Raw genomic sequence first — 20,664 nt, 5'->3', positions numbered from 1 at the left:
CCCTTCTGCATGTACCTAACCAGGCCCTTAAAACAATTGGAGAGGCCCCAGAGGTTTCTCTCAAAAAATAAATACAAAGCATAAGACTTATGCAGACCGACTAAAGGCCCTAACCATTTATTCCTTCTCATATTTATAAGAGGTGAGTTATGCCTGACTAAAAGGCATTCTCTGATCCAGCCCTGATGAAAATGTTACATATTCACAAGATAAATTGTACTAAGGTTACAAGTTCCATGGACCTGAACCTTATTTGTGATTCTAACAGAACTTGCTGGCGAGACTGATCCTTGTCTCAAAGTCTACCTCCTGTATGGAGTAAACTTCCCATCTTCATAAAACAAAGGCCATTCCTCACTCTCTTCAAAAAGAAATAAGATAAATGGAGAGCTGTAAATTCGCTCCCGGGGTACTACCCATGTCCCTTATGGAGAGAGGCAGTTGTAAAATAACTCAGGGCTCCAAAACCCAGACCCACTACCCTGATACTATGCCATCCCATATCTGGGGAATTAAGATATAATATTGCCATATCCTGGTTATTATTGGCTAGGCTTATAAAGGCTGTTGTGCCATTAGCCTAGTAATTACTTTTGAACCTATAAAAAATCAAGGACAAGACCGTAAAGATTCATATTTCTAGGTTGGACCGTACTGCAGAAAAAGTGGACAAACATGTTGCAAAATACGTATGACACTTGTCCATGCCACATCAAGGGATGCAGCAAATGGGAGCCATCATTCGGAGATATGTTTGGTTGAGAATTTAGTCCCTAGCAGAACCCCTAAACAGGAGCCTTCTTTTTGTTCCTTCCACTCAGGAAATTTTCAAAAAGCTGAAGGAAAAGAGGAAGGCAAAGCTAACAAAGTTTCAGTCCACCCATTCCTGAGTATAGCAGAAACTTAGTGCAAACAGTGGCTGTTACACCCACATCGAACCAGAGGTGATCAGGCCAAGCAGAAGAGAGCTTTCAAAATACAGAAGTGGTGGATCAAGGAAAAGTTAGTCAGGGCTGCCTTCCGGCAGTTGCTCTAAAGGGCCTTACGAGCATTCGTATCTCTGCTGAGAATTTTGTTCCCCTCTTTCCTAGGGTGACTAGGCATGACTTACTGTAACAAAAAAAAAATCCAAATTGATTAGGCTGAAGGGTTTGAAGTTCTCCTTTATCATTAGTAATTAGTACAGAAGTAGTGGTTTCCACAGCGTTATGGTACTGGGGATCTGATGTAGGGCGACCTTTGCAGAGAAGCACTACTAAGGGTGGTGCATAGTCTGTGAAGAGACTAAGTTAAAACGATTTAAAAGTTGGAATATATGTTGCCTGATGCTTATAAATGGACAGCCTAGAATCTTGACAGTACTTGGAGAACTAGTGCTAGTGTGAATTATTCCAGGATGAGTTCAGGTGGGATAGTAAGGGTAAACACTGGGGTACAGTGGAGAAGGTGGGGGTGTGACATTGCAGCTAAACTTGTCTGCAAAGACATTTGCTATTGTTTCTGGGTTATAATGGGTTATACTATTGGATAGAAGCTCAAAGCAGAACTGTGTGTTACTTTTGTGTCTTCTACTGTAGTTGAAGTCCTTATCTTTATCCTTGTCGGTGGCCACTTCTGTGTTCATAACTGGCTTTCCCACCCTGTGATGGTATGCCAAAGGTCTTGCTTACTACCGTGAACAAGACAAAATATTTTGTAACATCTTGGGCATTTCTTTTCTTCCTTTAGAATTAATTTGTATGGTAGCTTTACCATACAGGCTTACTTTTGAGTTTATTAGTGCTTGTGACAGATGGGAACAGTCACTTCATATAGTGAGGGAGTAAAACTCTGTGCATGCAGAAGGAAGGGTGAATAGTGAAATGTTTTCTTTGATGAAATATGCCAGTTGTTTATCTAGGATATTAGTAAGTTGGCTTTTAAGTATTCTTAGTGTTGCAGGATTTTTTTGTGTAGGGAATCCTACATAGAGAGTAAAGGTTACAAGCAGGTGATTTAACTGGAGAGAAAGTGGCATATGGAGAGATACAGGAAGGAGAGCAGATGGTAAAGACAAAGTTAGATGTTATTACACCTGGTGGGGATGGGCACAATATGGATTAGTGAGTTCATACTGAAAAATCCAAAAAATCTGTTTGTTGGCTAATTGTATAGGTTAACTATTTGATTGAGGGGTAATTAAAGTTTCTCATCATAAGAATATCTGGCTTGATGGGTAGCTTTTTGAATTGACATAATCAGTATGATGTAATGGGTTGTGGAAAGGGATCTGTAGTTGACGATTTTAGTAAGATGTACACTGTGATGTCACTAAGTTTTAAGTTTGTACCCTGCGAGATTTGATGCGAGACAGAAGAGTTCATAATGAGTATGGATGCAACCCTGAATGCATGGTAGGTGCAGGGATCTGTAGTTGACGATTTTAGTAAGATGTACACTGTGATGTCACTAAGTTTTAAGTTTGTACCCTGCGAGATTTGATGCGAGACAGAAGAGTTCATAATGAGTATGGATGCAACCCTGAATGCATGGTAGGTGCTACACCCTGATAAGGAGTGAGCACTGTTATTATGAAACCAAGTCTCTCTGTAACTAGACACATGGCCGGCCTTAGGCATAGGCGAACTAAGCGACCGCCTAGGGCGCCGTACAGGCCAGCCTTGTAAAGGGCGCGTTATGCATTTATTTACTTATTTTTTTAAGTTTGCACCCTTCTTGGCGCTGAAACCAGAGGGCGGAGGGTGGGTGAGGCGAGGCTAGCACCCTCCCACTTACAGCTGTAGGTTAGCCAGGAGGCTAAAAAAAAAGTTTAGTTTGCAGTGCAAGAATCTTCTTCTTTAAAGCGAAACTTGCGTGCATCACGACGCATACGTCATACAAATGCATTCTGCAGTTCCGCACGGAATTTAAGCCAGCAGTTCAAAAGAAGTCTGTGTCTCCGCGTGTGGCCGTTTGGGTTATAAAGAAGGTATGTGTGTGTGCGTTTGTGTAATTTAAACTGTTTACTTCTGTATGAGAGAGAATGTGTGTGGGTATGTACGTATGTGCATGACATTTAAATTCGTTGTTCTGTTTGTATGAGATATAAAGTGTGTGTATGTTACTGTGTGAGAGTAGGTGTGTGTGTGTGTGTATGGAATTTAAACTAGCCGTTCGTTCCTTTGAGAGTCTTTGTTGCTGTGCAAGAGAGTAGGTGTGTGTGTGTTGCTTTATGAGAGAGTCGCTGTATGTGTGTGCTGCTGTGGCAGAACAGAGAAGGTAGGTGTGTGCATAATTTAAACTAGTAGTTTCTCTCATTTCTGTATGAGAGACTAAAGTGTGTGTGTTTTGTATGAGAGCAGAATTGGAGTGTGTAGAATTTAAGTAGTCGTTAGTTACTGTATGAAAGAGAAGGTGTGTGTTTGTAGTGAACTGGCTTCTAATCCAGTCCAGGACTGGTTCTCTTTTTCATCTGTAGCTTGCCTGAATTTGTTCTGGCTCCTTGTGACCTTAAATTGGATAAATTGGATCTCAGATAATGAATGACTATTGTTTTTCCATTATCTGCTTAGGAGCCATTACACAAACCTGATTTCAGAAGTGACACAAAATATTCCGTAACCTTTTTTAAACACTGTACTGCTTATTTCCTTCTACAATAGTAAGCATTTTGATTCAAATCCCCACGATGAAATGTTATATTTGCATACCACAATTCCTAACACAAATAACTGTCTAACCCCTAAAAAACTCCTCCAATGCTGTCCCACCAAATTATCTATACTTGGTTTTATATCCTCTTGAATATACAGAAACAAATTCCAGTTTCAACATATATTTAACAAGCTGCCATTTCCTGGTTTTCATTTCACCTGATACAAAAAAAACATACTGTTTATGTAATATCTCTCTAGAAGTTATCTGCTCAATTATTTAAATCATATTAGGGGAGATACTTGGACCCATACTTAATTACAAGTTGGTGCTAAAGTTTAGAATTCTTAAGGTGTCAGTTTGGAAAAGACACAAGATTATATCTCCATCTTGGAAAAGTAGAAAATCCATTTATTTAAAATTCTGTTTGGAAATGAGTAAGACTGCTTCTCCTGCTTCTACAGCATTGGGGGCAAAGAGGGGGATCCATTTGCCTAGATGTCAAGAGGTGTCCTTGATGGGGAATCTATGTGGCTAGATGTCAAGAGGTGCCCTTGATGGGGGATCTATTTGTCTAGCTGTCAAGAGTGTCCTTGATGGGAACTGCAATAAGAACACTGACATTCACTGAACTAAACTCTACTGTATTTCACATGAAAATGAAGTCTTATAGCTCCCTATATTTAGCTTTAGTACACAACATCCATATACAATTGCACTAAATTTTACTATAACAAGCATGCATATTACTAGAATGTGACCCATTTTTAATGTAAGATTTCCAATGGTATGCACATATATTTTGTTTTTCAGATATAAAATTCTCCCTTGTCACCATGTAGCCTGCTATCACATGCTATTATTGTTTGTCATCTTTCAGTTAGCCAAGTTTGTAATTTTCCATCACAAAGAATTAATGGGACCTTTGAAACAACATTGTGTTTTCCATGTGTAGAATAATGAACCATTATATATGGTAGGCATGAGAAACCACTCATGAAAAGTGGTCAGATACTGGCAAATGAATGTCTTATTTTTATGAAGGAAGAGTCTTCCATAAATACATATTGTCCTCTAAGAGTTTACTGTTGTGGGAGGAAAGGGGGAAACTTGTCTGTTTCTCATAATTTGTGGTTTTCTGGCAAATCAGGGAGGACTGAAGTTACTAAATAGCACTGCAAGCAAAACTATCCCTATTTTTTTGGCCATTGTATCCATATTATTTTAGGCTCTGTCCAGATTTTTTGCACTAAGAGGTTGAGAGGTATACATACCTCTCAACTGTCCAGATTTTTGGCTTATATTTTTGGCCTATTCCTCATAAAAGTTATGGTTTTCTGGCAAATCACTTTGGATTGAAATAACTAAATGCCAAACATTTGAGTTTCAGCCCTCATTTCCTTCAGTAAATGCATGCTAAGACAAATGCTGTTATTCTAGCAACTTTTAAGTCTATAAGAACAATATTTATAATCTGTCCCTGTTTGGGTGGCCTTTGACCCCCCCCCCGATATTTTAGGCTTTGTTCAGATTTCATGTGCTAAGAGGTTGAGAGGTATGGAGGCATGGTATGTAATGCCCTAGTTGCCGATTTATTTGTTGCATTTTAAGAGGGGATAGGGGGTTTGCATTCCTTAGTGTGCCACCCTTTGTTTAAGATGCCTAGTTACTATGAACTTGTATGTTTCTACCATTTTTTCTTTAATGCAACGTAGGCAATTAATTCTTCAAGGGCAGCAAGCACTGAATTTGTAGATGGAACAGTGAAATGTAAAGTTCTTTGTCAGTAATAGCATCTTCATTAGTTACAAATCTCTTTAATGTAGAATTATTCAGATGATGTTTACTTCTACAGAGATTGTGCTTATTGACTGATACTGTTTGAGGGGCCTTTTATGGTTAAAATGTTCTGAAATGGGCAGGTTTGTCATTATTGGGTCATACATTTTGTTTCATTACTTACTGGAAACATGTTCAAAATTACACATTTAGCACACTGTAAGAAGTGTAAATGTTTTCAGTGTGCAACTAGCTGTTTTTTATCAAATGGCACACTGTGTTGTAAAATCTAAAAGTAGTGTTAGTAGCATAATTGCCTTTGTTGCAGAAGGATGTGGATTCCACTCCCACACCATGTAGATGAAGTGCTGATATGCAGTGCTTATATGACTGTTGATTATTTGATGCATTATAAGGGGGGATAGGGGTTCTACACTCCTGAGTATGGCCTTTTGTGTGAGATACCTAGTGATTGTGAACTTGTTAGTCATTTCCTATTGCAATATTACCAACTTACCAAATTTTTATTGCAATATAGGCAATTAATTTTTCAAGGGCAGCAGGCACTGAATTTGTAGATAACATTGATATGTAAAGTTGTTTGCCAGTAGCAACCTCTTCATTAGTTACAGATTTCTTTAATGTGGAATTCAGAGGATTTTACGTCTGCAGAGATTGTGCATGTGCACTGTGCAGTAATATTGGTGGATTGTAATGACAGAAGTCTTGAGTGGCCTTTTATTGTTGAAATTTTTTGAAATGGATAGTGTTTGGTTCATAAATTTTGTCTCATTGCTTATTAAAAGAATGTTTAAAACTACAAATTTAAAACATATTCTAACAAGTGGTGCTGTATTATACAAGGAATATAATACAAGGAATATAATTCAGTACAATCAGGAAAGTGAATTAAAGAATAAATACATGTATGCATGTCCCTAAAAAATGTGTGCAAGGAGTCTGTTTTGAAAACAGCCCAAAGGTAAACTTAATTCTCCATCAACCAGATGCATTTCTGAATGTGGTTTTTCATGCTGTTTCAATGAATGTGAGTTTTGCCATCTCAATGATTTTTAAGGGCAGGCAAGTTTACTGCTCATGCTAAGTCTGTTTTCATTGTGAGACTGTATTGTTTGTTTAGCAAGTGGCTATCTGTGTTTGTGCTATTTTGTTTCAATATCTGTAATCATTGTAGAAGCAAATAATAGAACATATGCATGGTAACTGGTGAGATAACCAAATAATGGAACACTGAAATGGCTGAGGAGGGGGCTGCTGCTGGGGGTTGCTGCAGGAGGGGCTGCTCTGGGGTGGTGGTCTAGTACCCTTCCTAGAACCCTATTTGACCATGATCTGGCTCTTGTATTTTAAGTAGAAAATACATATGCAAAGGTAGCTGCAGTATAACTACATTACAAGGTATCTTTTTCTTCCTATGCATTTAAATAATTTAAGGAAATGACTGGAGTGGCTTTATTGGGGAATGACCCAGTGAGTGTGGCTCAGATAGGGGTGTTTCATGAGTGTGGTGTGGGTGGAGCTTAAGGGGCACCTGAGCACTACTTCGCCTAGGGCACCATTTTGGCTAAGGCCGGCCCTGACTTGACAGTATTTGTTGTAGAGATATGTGCCCCTAGTCTGAGCAGGTCATTGCTGGTCTCACAGTTTGAGTTAAAAATATCCGTGAGCTAAGAGATTGTTGTTAAATATGAAGTAGTTCTTACACTGTGTGCCTAACAGGTAAGGAATAAGGGTAGTTTGTGACTCCCTGAAGGTAGGCATTCATTTCTTTGTATTGTATTAAGATACTGATAGGGATTAAATTAAAGAGCTCTTTTAAATGACTGGGATTAAGATTAAGTGCATTATTAGAGGGTAGGGCAGTGAATGAATAAGCTAGCTTCATAATCAGGGAGGCAGTGAGGTACTCAAAGGTGAGTACCTAATGGTATCAGTAGGGCCACTAATTAATATAATTAGCTTACAGAATAATTACAATTAGTCTGCAAACTAGTTGCTGTAGTTGGGCATAAATATAACAGCAGAACAGAGGGGAAAAAGACAAAAGAATCAACAACTAAAAAAGCAAAAACAGTAATGTGTAAGGTGTGGACGGCTTAAGAGCAGGAAAAACGATAAATGTAGTCTAAGGGCAAAACAGCAGTGCTCCTACAGGAACAGTAGCATAAAACAAGAAGCACATACTTTGTTGCTGGCAGTTGTATGAGGTGATGCAGATATGAGATATGTAAAATATTACCTGATCAGGTGGTTGTGGACATTAGGTTCTGTAGATGGATGACAGTTCCACTCTGCAAGTTACTACAGGATACAGTAAAGCTGTAGTTGGCGCAGGACTTTGCAAAGATGTTCCACAATAAGAGGGTGAATCACAAATGATCATCATCATTAGATCACTGTTGCAGTAGCCAAGGATTTTGAACATCCAGTCAATATACTAGGCAATATACAAAGGCATGGGTCTAACCACCCCCAGAAGGGCGTTCACAACATAACGCTCACCCTGGAGGACATTATTGCACTTGGATAATTGGCTATTAAATTGTTTTCTATTTGTTTTTTATTAATACTTTTTGTATATGTTTTTAAATATCTCAAGCTGGGATTTAAAGATCTTGGCTTGTGTGGTTATGGCTATTAAATCCTTTACCATTGGATATCTCCTTCAATTAAAACAGAAGAGAAGATTTTCAAAAGAGATTACAGAAGAGATAAAGATATCTAACGATCTGGGGCTGGCAGTTCCAGTTTGATAGCACTTGGACAGTCAGTCTGCTCTACCTGGTCCTTCTGGTGTGGCTGTATGAGAAACTGCTAAGGTCTAGGTTATTCGTAAGTCCAGACTGACCAGACTTCAAGCACCTGTAGCTAAGAAGGGGCAATCCCACTTCTTTCTGACTGAAAGAGAGGATAGTGTTCAAGTCTTAGTAAAAGAAGAGGTAGCAGGGCTGCTTATGGAGGTCCAGACATCTTGCTCCTCTAAGACTGTCCAATTTTATACCTCTAAAAAAGACCCAGGCGATCAGGAATTCACATTCCCCTTCAAGTCCTCCCAATTTGAAGGACTTCCAGGAAAACTGGTGTAACATTGACCGGGGTCTTTTCAGTCTTTCTAGTCTTCACCCCTGTGTCTTCTCAGGCTGAGAGAAAGCGATCACAAGCTTCATTAATATAGGAGGGGATGACTGATGCCGACAAGGAAGATGATTGTTTTTCAGTTCTGTTTCCCTATCCCTTATGATTCTGAATCCGAGGAGAATTTTTGTTTTGATTCCCCAAATGAAGAAATGTCTTTTTCTGACAGTTTGAAAATGAGAGTGCTTCAAATGGGAGGGAAGAGAGGTTTGAGAGAGAAAAAATGGTATTATGACCTCTTGATTTTGGACGCCTCAGATATTCATAGGTAAGTACTAGACTAACTGCCCTTGTGGACTGTTTTATGCCTAGCCAAGTTCCCTTAGTGAGAATCAAACCTTGTACCTGTTGATTGTAAGGTAAATACTTTAACCATTATGACAACTCCCAACACAAGCTAAATCCTTCTCTATTCCTCCAGCGCCTCAGGCTTGACATGGTGCTTTTAATTTGGCTTCTACTTTTTCAGACATGGCAGCCTTCATCACCTTAAAAACCTGACTGGATGTATAAGGTTCCAGATTCCCCCTTTTTTTTTTCTTTTTAGGAATCTCATTGCTGACCCTGCTGTAGTTCCCATGGAAAGTGTTTGGAGATCTATGCTTTTAACTTCTAATCCTATCCCCATCAAGAAAGACAGAGTACTTGACAAGTATGGGAAGAAAGGGTATCCATCTTCAACTTTAGCTTTCAGGGTGATCAGCTGCCAGAACTATATGAAAGTATTTACTTTCAATATTTTCTGATGTGCAGCACTCTATATCTAACCTTCCTGTAACAGACCTTAAACTTACTTTGTAATGCTTCGCCTTCTGCTTCCCAGGTTACAAAACACTCGGTAAATGTGCATATGATACAGTGGACAATATGTCTAGAACTGCTGTAATAGGGTCTGTGATGTGCAGGCATGCCTAGGCCAGACTCAGAGTTTCCCTGAGGATGTCAAAGCACCAATGTTACATGTCCCCTTGGAACTGCTAGGAGATGAATGTTCCTAATGAAGGCAATCAAAGTACTGAATCAGCTGTGGAATCCAGGACAACTGCTGGTTATAACAGACAACACCATAGTTATGTGCTACCTAAACAAGGGGGAACAATGACTAGCCATGGTTGTCTGACAGTTCAGTATAGTCTATCCCTGCAGGCAACTTGCATTTCGTCAAGGAAGAACACAGTTGCAGACTTGCTGAGCAGATCCAGGAAAGACCCTCATGAATGGCTTACACCCAGATGTTTTCCAGGAGATTGTCCACCTGTGGGTTACTCCCCAAGTAGACCTGTTTACTTCCCTTCACAGCAGACATTAAGCCAACTCTATGCCAGGGTACCTTATGAAACGGCCTGGAAAACAGATGCCTTTTCTTTCCCATGAACGGGAATGTTCCTTTGTTTCTCCATCTTTCCTTTGATGATCAGAGTCTTGATAAAGATGGACTCTTCAGAGATGCTCTTGGTAACTCTGTTTTGGCCCACACAGCATTGGTTCTTCCTTCTCATGCACTTGGCCAGGGGCAGTTACCTAAAAATGTCCACACAGAGTGGACCTACTCATGAAGAATAAAGAATCCCTCATCCACCCCAACATTATGAACCTACACTTGACTGCATGGATGATAGGTTTTTTGGTGATATTAAAGCACCTATTTTCAGAGGACAGGTATTTGTTCTAATTTAGGCACCTATTTTCAGTGTACGGGTATTAAAGGATGCTAAAAAGACTTCTTCTAGAAAGGTATTATTTAGCAACATGGAAGAGATTTTCTAGCTGACGCCACAATGGAGACCAGGATTCAGCCCAAGAGGAGGCTCCAGTGGTTCTCCAGTACCTGTGTAAATTTCTCAAATCGGGTCTATCTTACACTTCTATAAAAGTACATCTATCAGCCATTTCTACTTCTCTTCCAGCCCCCTTCCCCCTTATATTCCTTGTTCCAAGAAAGCATTTCCTGAAATGGGTTTTTCATATCAGATGTCATAGAAATCTGCTGGCTACAGCTTGGGATCATACTTTTGTATTAGAGAAGTTGAGACTCTCCTTTTGAACCTGCATGTAGCACTTCCTTGAAATGCTTAACTTAAACATCTGTATTTCATTGCTTTAACTTCAGATAGATGAGTATCTGAGTTGCAAGCCCTCATGTCTTCCCAGACCTTTTTGATCTTTCCTAAAACAGGGTGATTCTAAAAAAAACAATCCTACCTTCATGCCCAAAGTTGTTTCTTGAGTCTAATCCTTTACCTCAAGGTGTTATTCCCTGAACCCAAAAACAAGTGTGAAAGAATTCTGCACACCTTGGATGCTCTAAAGCCACCCAGGTGCTTCTTGGATAGAACTAAAGATCTCAGAATAGCAGACCAACTCTTTATTTCCTTTGAAAGCAAGAAAAAAGAGCAGATAGTTTAAAGGCAATTTCTTGTCATATGGCTTACTTCAGTTTGCAATCAAAATGTTGAAATGCAGTTCAAAAACAGGTTGGTCGAACGTGTGTTCCACCAATGCCTGTAATGTCGAACTGAAAATATATGACTTCATATTAGTGAAAGTGAGTACACATTCGCTAATATGAAGTTGACGTGTTGAATTGAGAGCAAGGTATTGTGCAGATCGGGAAATGTTCCCTTTTCCTTACTGTAGTGCGATCTCTGAGTTGGTATATGTAATATGAAGGGGGCATGTGGGCGCAGGGGGGGCTTGCCACCCTGCAAAAATGTTAATGGTAACAGTGACTTTCGACATTGGAACTTTTGGTGTTCAGATGTCGATTGCCATTGTTTCTTTTTTGACATTTTTGGTAATTAGGTATTACCAAAGTGTAGGGCCTAATTAATTACCAAAAATGTCAAAAAAGAAACCACGGTAATTGACATCTGAACACCAAAAGTTCCAGTGTCGAAAGTCAGTGTTGCCATTAACATTTTTGCAGGGTGGCAAGTAGGTATTGCCAAAGTAGGATGGCCACGGTGGTGCAGTGGTTAGCGTTGCTGCCTCTCAGCAAGAGGTTCTCCAGTTCGATTCTCGGCTGGGGTGCCTTCTGTGCAGAGTCTGCATGTCCTCCCTGTGGTCACGTGGGTTTCCTCTGGGTACTCTGGTTTCCTCCCACATCCCAAAGACATGCTGTAGGTGGATTGGACACTCTAAATTGGCCCTAGGTGTGAGTGTGTGCCTTCTGTGGAAGGTTGGGTGCCGGGCTGGCAACTCTACACTATAAAACTCCACTGCCAATCATGAGCAGACAGGTGATCCGCTGTGGCCACCCCTAACTGGGAAAAAGCCGAAAGAAGAAGAAGAAGAAGAAGGCATTGCCAAAGTCAGATAAACAACTTGATAATGTTGTTGAAAATTGTTTTCAGTTTTAACATTTTGATTGTAAACCAGCTGCCTCATGTTCAGTTCTTTTGTTCTCATCATGGAAAAAGCAACCACCACCAAGAAGGTCAAGGCTCATTTGACCAGACCCGTGGCTATTTCTGGGGCATTTTGGACAGGAGTGGACTCCAGAGTTGTTCTACAGGTAGCACCTTGGTCATCTCTTCACGCTTTCACTAAGCACTATAAGATTGACTCTTTTTCCAGAACCAGAACAAGATTTGGGAGATCAATTCTCCAGGGCTTTTCAGGACTGTGATCCTGTTTTAACCCACCCTTACTTCCTACGCTTTGGCAATTATATCATGTAGCTTTATGCCAGTGTGACAGTATTGTAATGATGAACATAGTACATTTGTAAGTTAATTTACCACAACAGTAGATGTGTTCAGGTAGATTGTTGCAGTAGTAATACTTGCCCTCCTTCCCCCCTTTTATTTTATTTTTTTCTGTATACCCCTGACCAGGGTGAGGACCCAGTTACTTTTGTTCCCTTTTTCTGATATGACATGTCTTTTGGCTTCAGTTTCCCTTTTGGGGCAAGAAAGCTGTCAAATTTGGCACCTGTTATCACACTGTCATGCTTAAACAGATGTATACTGGCCAGATGTCCGTTGTCCTTGGCAGGAAGCAACCCATATAGTTTTATGCTACTGAAACAGTGATCCATTTGAACATCTACTGTTATGGTAAATTACCAAGAATTCACTAACGACTAAAAAACTTGTAAAACAAAAAACAGCTGACAAGAAAGTCGTTCCAAAATTTACTAAAAATAAGACAAGTACATACAAGGCTTAAAGCGCTTTTCATTTGCACTAAAGCAAACTTCTTCAGAAGTCCTTGTAATTAAAAATCGCCACAATTTAAATTACATCAATGCTTACATCACAGACACATTACCTTTACGACAATGAACAACTTAGAGTTGTAAGACTTGTAAAACTTAAAAACCGCTGCTAAAAAGAAACAATATCACCAAAATGACCACAAAAGTTTAAACTAAACTTGATTTTAAAAATATGACATTTACATGTTATGCTTTGTCATAAACCCTTACTAAAAACAAGCTTCAATAAGAAGTTGTTAACGATGAAGATGGCATTAAATTACTAGAGTAACAGTTAAACCGCCTATTGTATAAATGGTAACCAGTTAAAGCCTGAAATTCAATGAAAACAATAATACTGATAAATCGAATGTTTGGCAAGACATTTTTAGAACATGGCATTTAGACATAATGTTATGTGCTGGTACTATGCTATCGACCCAAGTTTTTATTTTTCAAAATACAACTTATAGAGCACATATCATTCAAACCAGGAGGTCTACATGCCTCAAGTCTAATTTGCCATGCCAGTTCCAATTCTTCCAAAAGAATTGGCAACGGGCCTCCTCTTATAGATGGAACTATTTGGTCTATAGCCATAAAAGTGAAGGCGTGATTAGGAAAAGAATGTACATGTTTTGCGAGTGCGTTATCTAACTTCCCTTTATTACATACTGGTGCTCATAGACTCTCTCACGAAGTTTACGTTCCGTTTTGCCAATATAAAAAGCAAAACACTGTTTACATTTTGCTAAATAGACTATAAACTTGGATTGGCAATTAAACTTGAATCTAACCTTGTATTCCATATTGTTGACCACAAATGTACTAGATGTTGCCATGCACTTACAGTAGTTACATGCCTCACATTTAAACACACCAATTGATTTGGTGGTATGGGAATTTGCCATCTCAAGGAAATTTTTTAAATTCCTACCCCTTCTAAAACTCGTATAGAATATATCTCCGAGTTTATCCCAAAGTACTGGTGATGTCCTGAATCGCTCCCAATTTTTCTTTAATATACCTGTTACTAAGTAGCTATCACTACAAAATGTGTCTAGTACTTTCAGTCCCCCACTTAACCCAGTTTTACAATTGTTTGAACAAGTCTGTGAACTTGACATCAGGCAAATCGCTCGCTCCAATAACAACAAAAACACTGTTAAATCTAACATCACTAGTGACGAAAGGGATTTTCTGGCTTTTATTAGAGCCCAGAAAATAAGGGTATGTAAGCCAGATAAGGGTGGTGGGCTTGCTATTTTTGATATCAATGATTATACCTCACGTATGGAAGAGTTACTTAACACCCCAGCTTACCAGGCAAGTTCGTGCTCCGAGGTAAACGGAGAGTATCAGTTGATCAATATGTGTCTTAAAGATTTGTTTATTGATGGTAGGATCGATCAGAAAACTTTTAACTACCTTTCTGTATTATACCCATGTTATCCATACATGTTTGGTATTCCTAAACTGCATAAGAGTTTAGTTCAGCCACCCATGCGTCCATTAATAGATGGTCAGAACTCACCCACTTATCCCATAGCGAAATTTGTAGATGGTTTGTTAAAAAAGTACTTGGCACCAGAAGTACAGGTGTGTAAGGATTCATGGTCCTTTTGGGCGACTTGAATAAGCTTGACTATAGTGATGATTACAACTTTTTAACTATAGACGTCAAGGACCTTTACACCTGTATATCTCACTCTGTTGGTATTGATTGGACAGCCATCAGATTGAAACAAAATGGTGCTCCAAACAGTGAAATCAGTTTAATTATTGAATTATTGGATTTGGTCTTGACAAATAATTTCTTTTTATTTGGTGAATCCTTCTACCTGCAGCAGTCAGGTGTCGCTATGGGTTCTCCTTGTGGTGGTAGTTTCGCCAACATCGTTATGGCCCAATGGGAACATGAGTTTGTCTTTAAAGATTGCATTGTAGTCAGTAATGTAATACATTATACCCGGTTCTTGGATGACATCTTCATTCTTTTGAAAGGTTCATTCCAGGAAGCCACTGATCTTGTCCATTATTTGAATGGTACAACCGACTTCCTTAGGTTCACTTCTACATTTGATACAGATGCCATAGCTTACTTAGATCTGATGTTAGTAAAGAACAGATCACAACATTGTTTTCAAGCGAGTATATACAGGAAGGCAACGTATTCAAATGATTTCATTCATTTTTCTAGTTGCCACCCTTTCTGTCAGAAACGCTCAATTGTGAAAGGTCAATTAGTAAGAGCGGCACGTATCAACATGCAATTGTGTGTTTTTCTTGCGGAATGTGACCGTCTCAAACTCATGTTTTTGAGTCGGGGATATCCAGAGGATTTAATTGATAGGTTGACAGATGAGGTTACTGTTAAAAGACACAATAGAGTCTATTCACCAATTTTAACAGTTAAGCCTCAGGCTGATGTTGGTTTAGAGACTTCATGTGAGTCTGTTGATTCAGCAATCCCTCTATGTGTCAACAATAATAGGACATCTACTGATGGTGATTCCTGTTTGAAATTTATAACTACATTTTGTAGTGATAGCTACTTAGTAACAGGTATATTAAAGAAAAATTGGGAGCTATTCAGGACATCACCAGTACTTTGGGATAAACTCGGAGATATATTCTGTACGAGTTTTAGAAGGGGTAGGAATTTAAAAAATTTCCTTGAGTTGGCAAATTCCCATACCACCAAATCAATTGGTATGTTTAAATGCGAGGCATGTAACTACTGTAAGTGCATGGCAACATCTAGTACATTTGTGGTCAACAATATGGAATACAAGGTTAGATTCAAGTTTAATTGCCAATCCAAGTTTATAGTCTATTTAGCAAAATGTAAACAGTGTTTTGCTTTTTATATTGGCAAAACGGAACATAAACTTCGTGAGAGAGTCTATGAGCACCAGTATGCAATCAATAAAGGGAAGTTAGATAACGCACTCGTGAAACATGTACATTCTTATCCTAATCATGCCTTCACTTTTATGGCTATAGACCAAATAGTTCCATCTATAAGAGGAGGCCCATTGCCAATTCTTTTGAAAGAATTGGAACTGGCATGGCAAATTAGACTTGAGGTATGTAGGCCTCCTGGTTTGAATGATATGTGCTCTATAAGTTGTATTTTGAAAAATAAAAACTTGGGTCGATAGCATAGTACCAGCATATAACATTATGTCTAAATGCCATGTTCTAAAAATGTCTTGCCAAACATTCGATTTATCAGTGTTATTGTTTTCACTGAATTTCAGGCTTTAACTGGTTACCATTTATACAATAGGCGGTTTAACTGTTACTCTAGTAATTTAATGCCATCTTCATTGTTAACAACTTCTTATTGAAGCTTTTTTTTTAGTAAGGGTTTATGACAAAGCATAACATGTAAATGTCATATTTTTAAAATCAAGTTTAGTTTAAACTTTTGGGGTCATTTTGGTGATATTGTTTCTTTTTAGTAGCGGTTTTTAAGTTTTACAAGTCTTACAACTCTAAGTTGTTCATTGCCGTAAAGGTAATGTGTCTGTGATGTAATTTAAATTGTGGCGGTTTTTAATTACAGGGACTTCTGAAGAAGTTTGCTGTAGTGCAAACGAAAAGCGCTTTAAGCTTTGTATGTACTTGTCTTATTTTTAGTAAATTTTGGAACGACTTTCTCGTCAGCTGTTTTTTGTTATGGTAAATTAACTTGTACAAGTGTACTTTACATGGATACAAATCACGATTTTGGAGCATCTTGTTACTTTTATAATCCTCTCCTTACCATATAGGCCCATGTAAGATGAATGCACTTGACTGTGTAAGTCTCAAAGGGAAGAAATGAAGGTTCCTTTTTCCAGGAGGAGTAATGTTATCTAATCAGTTGGCAGAAATACATCTGTAAAAGGTACGGGTTGCTACTTATGTGTTGACTTGGCCTGAGGATTTCTGTGCTACATGCAGTTCAGGAAGACAGAACCCCAAGATGCACAACCATCAAGTTTTAAAATCCAGGATGCTTCAGGCAGTTTGGAGGCAGACCAGTTTGTGAAGAGTTGAAAGCAGAATAGGTCACTCTTTAACAGATTTCTGCAATGAAGAAGCTTACCCTTCTTACAAAGAGCAAGTTAACATTCCAGGTAAGTCAAATAGGCATATTCACAATGGATCTTCACAAAGTACAGTATAGACTAAGATGGAAAAGAGGCTTGTAGAACAGTTGTGTTCTTATCTTTTGTATTGCTACCACCTTGTCAGGTAGAGCAGTATTGTGTGGTCCACATCAAAGCCAAAAAAGAGCACCAAGGTGTGCATAGTCATCAAACTGTAAATTCCAGGTTGCCCAAGTCAAAACGGGAGCTGGCCAATCAGTTAAGGCTCTTGTATAATACATCCCTCGCAAAGACTTCTGGAATGAAGATGGCTGCCGTAAAGAGCAAGTTAGCAATTTAGGCAAGTCCAGGTAAGGCAACACACGAGTGTCTTAGATGTTCAGTGTAGACTAGACAGGTAGAGAAAGGGTTGTATGATGGTTGCTTTCATCTGTTTTGTCAGGCTGCATACTACTCATGGTCTGCAGCTGGGACAGAAATGTAAAGGACAGAGAGAAGTGAAACTGGAAGGGGAACATTTAGGTGATAATATAAACTGGTACACATTTACTGATAGAACAATGGAGTGTGAAAAACTGTTCTGTAAGAACTGTTTAGACCAAAATGAAGACCTTCTGGCACACTCTGCTGAGGAACATATGTTGAGGTAGGATGAGGAAGTTAGAAGTTAAAAGTAATAAGGCAGAGTCTATCACTGCAGTTTAAGTAAGAATAGTTGGGATAATATAAATGACTAATGTTGTTCTACATTAATATGCTGTTTTTTCAGCTGTATAGCTGCCCTTGCATCTCCAGTGCTATTTGTACTGAAAAGTTGTCACTTGCCCCTTTTTTATTTATACATTTTATTGAAGATTCTAAATGACTGTGTATTGTAAACTGTGCAAGTTTGCATGCCTTATGCAGGTGTGCTCAGTCACTAGTACATTTTCTGTCATATATTTCACATGTAATACTTCTCTATCTTATGTCACTAATTGAATTGTTTTCCTGAGCATGACTTTAACATTATTTTAATAAAGAATTTGTTCTGATTAATTGCAAATTAATTTTGTTGTAGAATTTTTTTTTATTTTTTAAACTTTTATCTGTTTAGGAGATGTTTTATTGATGGACGAATATGGCTACATGTACTTTAAGGATCGTAGCGGTGACACCTTTCGTTGGCGTGGAGAGAATGTCTCAACAACTGAGGTTGAAAGCATCTTGAGCCATATACTTAATCAGACTGATGTGGCCGCTTATGGTGTAGAGATACCAGGTAACAAACAGAAGATTTGAACATGTCAAGGATTTGCTTCCATTAGCGAAAGTCAGTACTTTTAATCCAGATTATAAATATTTCTTAAACATTATCATATAAGGCCATCTTTATTACTGTGACCAGTAATCTCATTATGTTATTGGCATCAGCCCCCATTTTTTTTCCATATTGTAAATAGGATCTGGGTGTCGCGTCAACAATGGTTATCACCTATATTGTATTGACTGTACTACCTACAGTCGAAAACTCACAAAATCAAACAAATTAATTGATCTAAAAAAGACTGAAAGTGAAAATACTAATATATATATATATATATATATATATTTTTTTTTTTTGCAAGGGGACAAGCCCCCATGCACCACCCATACCACCTGCTACTTATATATACAAGCTCCGAAATCGCACAACATCAGGGAAAGGGTAAATTCTCAGTCCCCACTGTACTTGTGACAGCATTGTGTGATCATATGACTGTTTGACACACTCTTATGCTGGCATTACAAATTCAATATTCTGAACTTTCAGCCAAAGGGCTGGTTCCCATTAGAATTATATTATATTATGTTAAGTTATATTGTAATATTGAATCCACTAAGATAAAAAGTACTAAAATGTTATCAATGATGAAGACCACCATAAACTTACAAAAACAGAGAAAAGAGAAATTAAGTGTTTTGATCCCTGCACAACCCCTTACTTGTATATACCTACTCCATGGTGTTACAGCTGAGAGAAAATTAAAAAAACACTTTTTTCAGGGAAGAGCTGCAAGTGTGGTGGGGGGAGGGAGGCTTTCATAAAGTGTTTACTCAGTAGTTATGTGATTGGAGGCTTGGTATATTTAAGTAAGGAGATATGGGGACCAATAATGGAGTTGTAGGGGGCCTTTCCCCTGCAGAAGTATGTTTTGGTAGATTTTCTTAAAGATGTGTTTAACATTTTATAATGGAGGGCTAAAGATCATTTTGTAATGGGTAAGTGATGCCCCAAGTCACAATTTGTATACACTAGCCCGCCAGTCTAAGTTTATACATATTCCAATGTAGTCAGTTTATCTAGATTTGTTATCGCATGCAGGGTGGCATTGTATTTTTTATAACATTTATGAAAAGCCTAGAGTATATGTATAAAAGAGCCATTAATTTTTTGTAATCATCTGAGCCATGAGCAACTTTTGTAGTCTCTGCACCCTGATTTCATGTTTTCTTTTTAAGTTAGATTAGTTTGCTAAACATTGAAAAAATGTATTTTGCTCATTACCAAAATTGAATATTGTACGCATGAACACTATTTACATTTAGAGTTGCAAACCAAAAACTTTTGCTTTCATAATACCACAATGCCTTGTTTTGTTTCAAAGCTAATTTTTATTGTTAAACATGAAAAAAGTATTTTTACTTTTCTTGCTTTGTCTTACCTGCATATGAAGACCATCTAGTGTGTAAAAAGTCATTGTGTAGATTTTACATCTGGTTTATTCTTGTGTTATCCACTTCTGAAGAAGCATTCATTTAAATTCTAGAACCTAATGAAGTTGGTAGATTGTAGTTTATCACAACTGTATTCGCATAATTAGGTTTTAGAACTCATAATTATCACCAACTTAATTTTCATACAGAGGATTAAAACAGAGTCCACCAATCAAACCATCTTATGTGTTTGAGACATGAATGTCAAGGCCTCTGTCGTAATACTTTATAATGCACAGAGCTTTAGTTATTCCAACATACTGCTAGTTATACAAACGATATAGGACCAAGAAGTGTTTATAGCTTTAAAGGCTGTGAAAATGTTTTGAGTACTGTTCTGTGGTTGTTATTAATGCCTTAATGTGAAACTAGAGCATGAAATTACTGAAAGATGCTTAACAGAGTTGTCTTTTTCCAGAGTATAATTGTGGTGGTTAATGTATTGTGTTTAATCACACCTTTTATCATGCTGTTGACCCACTAGGTGTGCTGATTCTTGGGCCCTTTTCAGCCATTACTGCAAGTTGAGGTACATTCAGCAGCAGTAATGTTTAAAATTTGTAAGAAAAGTTTTACATGGCTTTAACATAGTGTCCAGGATTGGTAGAATCTGTACAGGGATAAAGATCTTCTAACCAGTATTTGAATTACTCAGTGGTGAGGATGCAGGGAGTAGAGTTGGCGAAGGTGGATGAGTTTAAATACTTGGGATCAACAATTCAGAGTAGCGGTGAGTGTGGAAGAGAGCTGAAGAAGAGAGTACAGGCAAGATGGAGAAGAGTGTCAGGAGTGATTTATGACAGACTGGTACTAGTAAGAATGAAAAGGAAGGTCTACAAGATGGTAGTGAGTCCAGCTATGTTATATGAGTTGGAGATGGTGGCACTGACAAAAAGGCAGGAGTCAGAGCTGGAGGTGGCAGAGTTAAAGATGTTAAGATTTGCATTGGGTGTGACGAGGATGGACAGGATTAGGAATCAGTATATTAGAGGGTCAGCTCAGGTTGGATGGATTGGAGACAAGGCCAGAGAGGCGATATTACGTTGGTTTAGTATGTGCTGA

The 20,664-nt window shown here is 38.4% G+C and overlaps 1 protein-coding gene across 1 annotated transcript in view; it reads left to right on the top strand.

Moving 5' to 3' along the window:
• SLC27A1 (solute carrier family 27 member 1) overlaps window positions 1–20,664 on the top strand; it is a 1,244,912-nt gene that overhangs the window by 1,097,649 nt on the left and 126,599 nt on the right. The window contains exon 11 of the mRNA XM_044084455.1: window positions 17,963–18,127. Within this exon, the coding sequence (XP_043940390.1) occupies window positions 17,963–18,127 (165 nt within the window). The remainder of the gene's footprint in view (window positions 1–17,962; window positions 18,128–20,664) is intronic.

This window comes from Protopterus annectens, chromosome 9.part0, assembly GCF_019279795.1.
Source record: "Protopterus annectens isolate FY-2018-M chromosome 9.part0, PAN1.0, whole genome shotgun sequence".
Classification (NCBI taxonomy): domain Eukaryota; kingdom Metazoa; phylum Chordata; order Ceratodontiformes; family Protopteridae; genus Protopterus; species Protopterus annectens.
The sequence above is the reverse complement of the archived record's forward strand: the minus strand, read 5'-3'. Positions and strand labels throughout refer to the sequence as shown.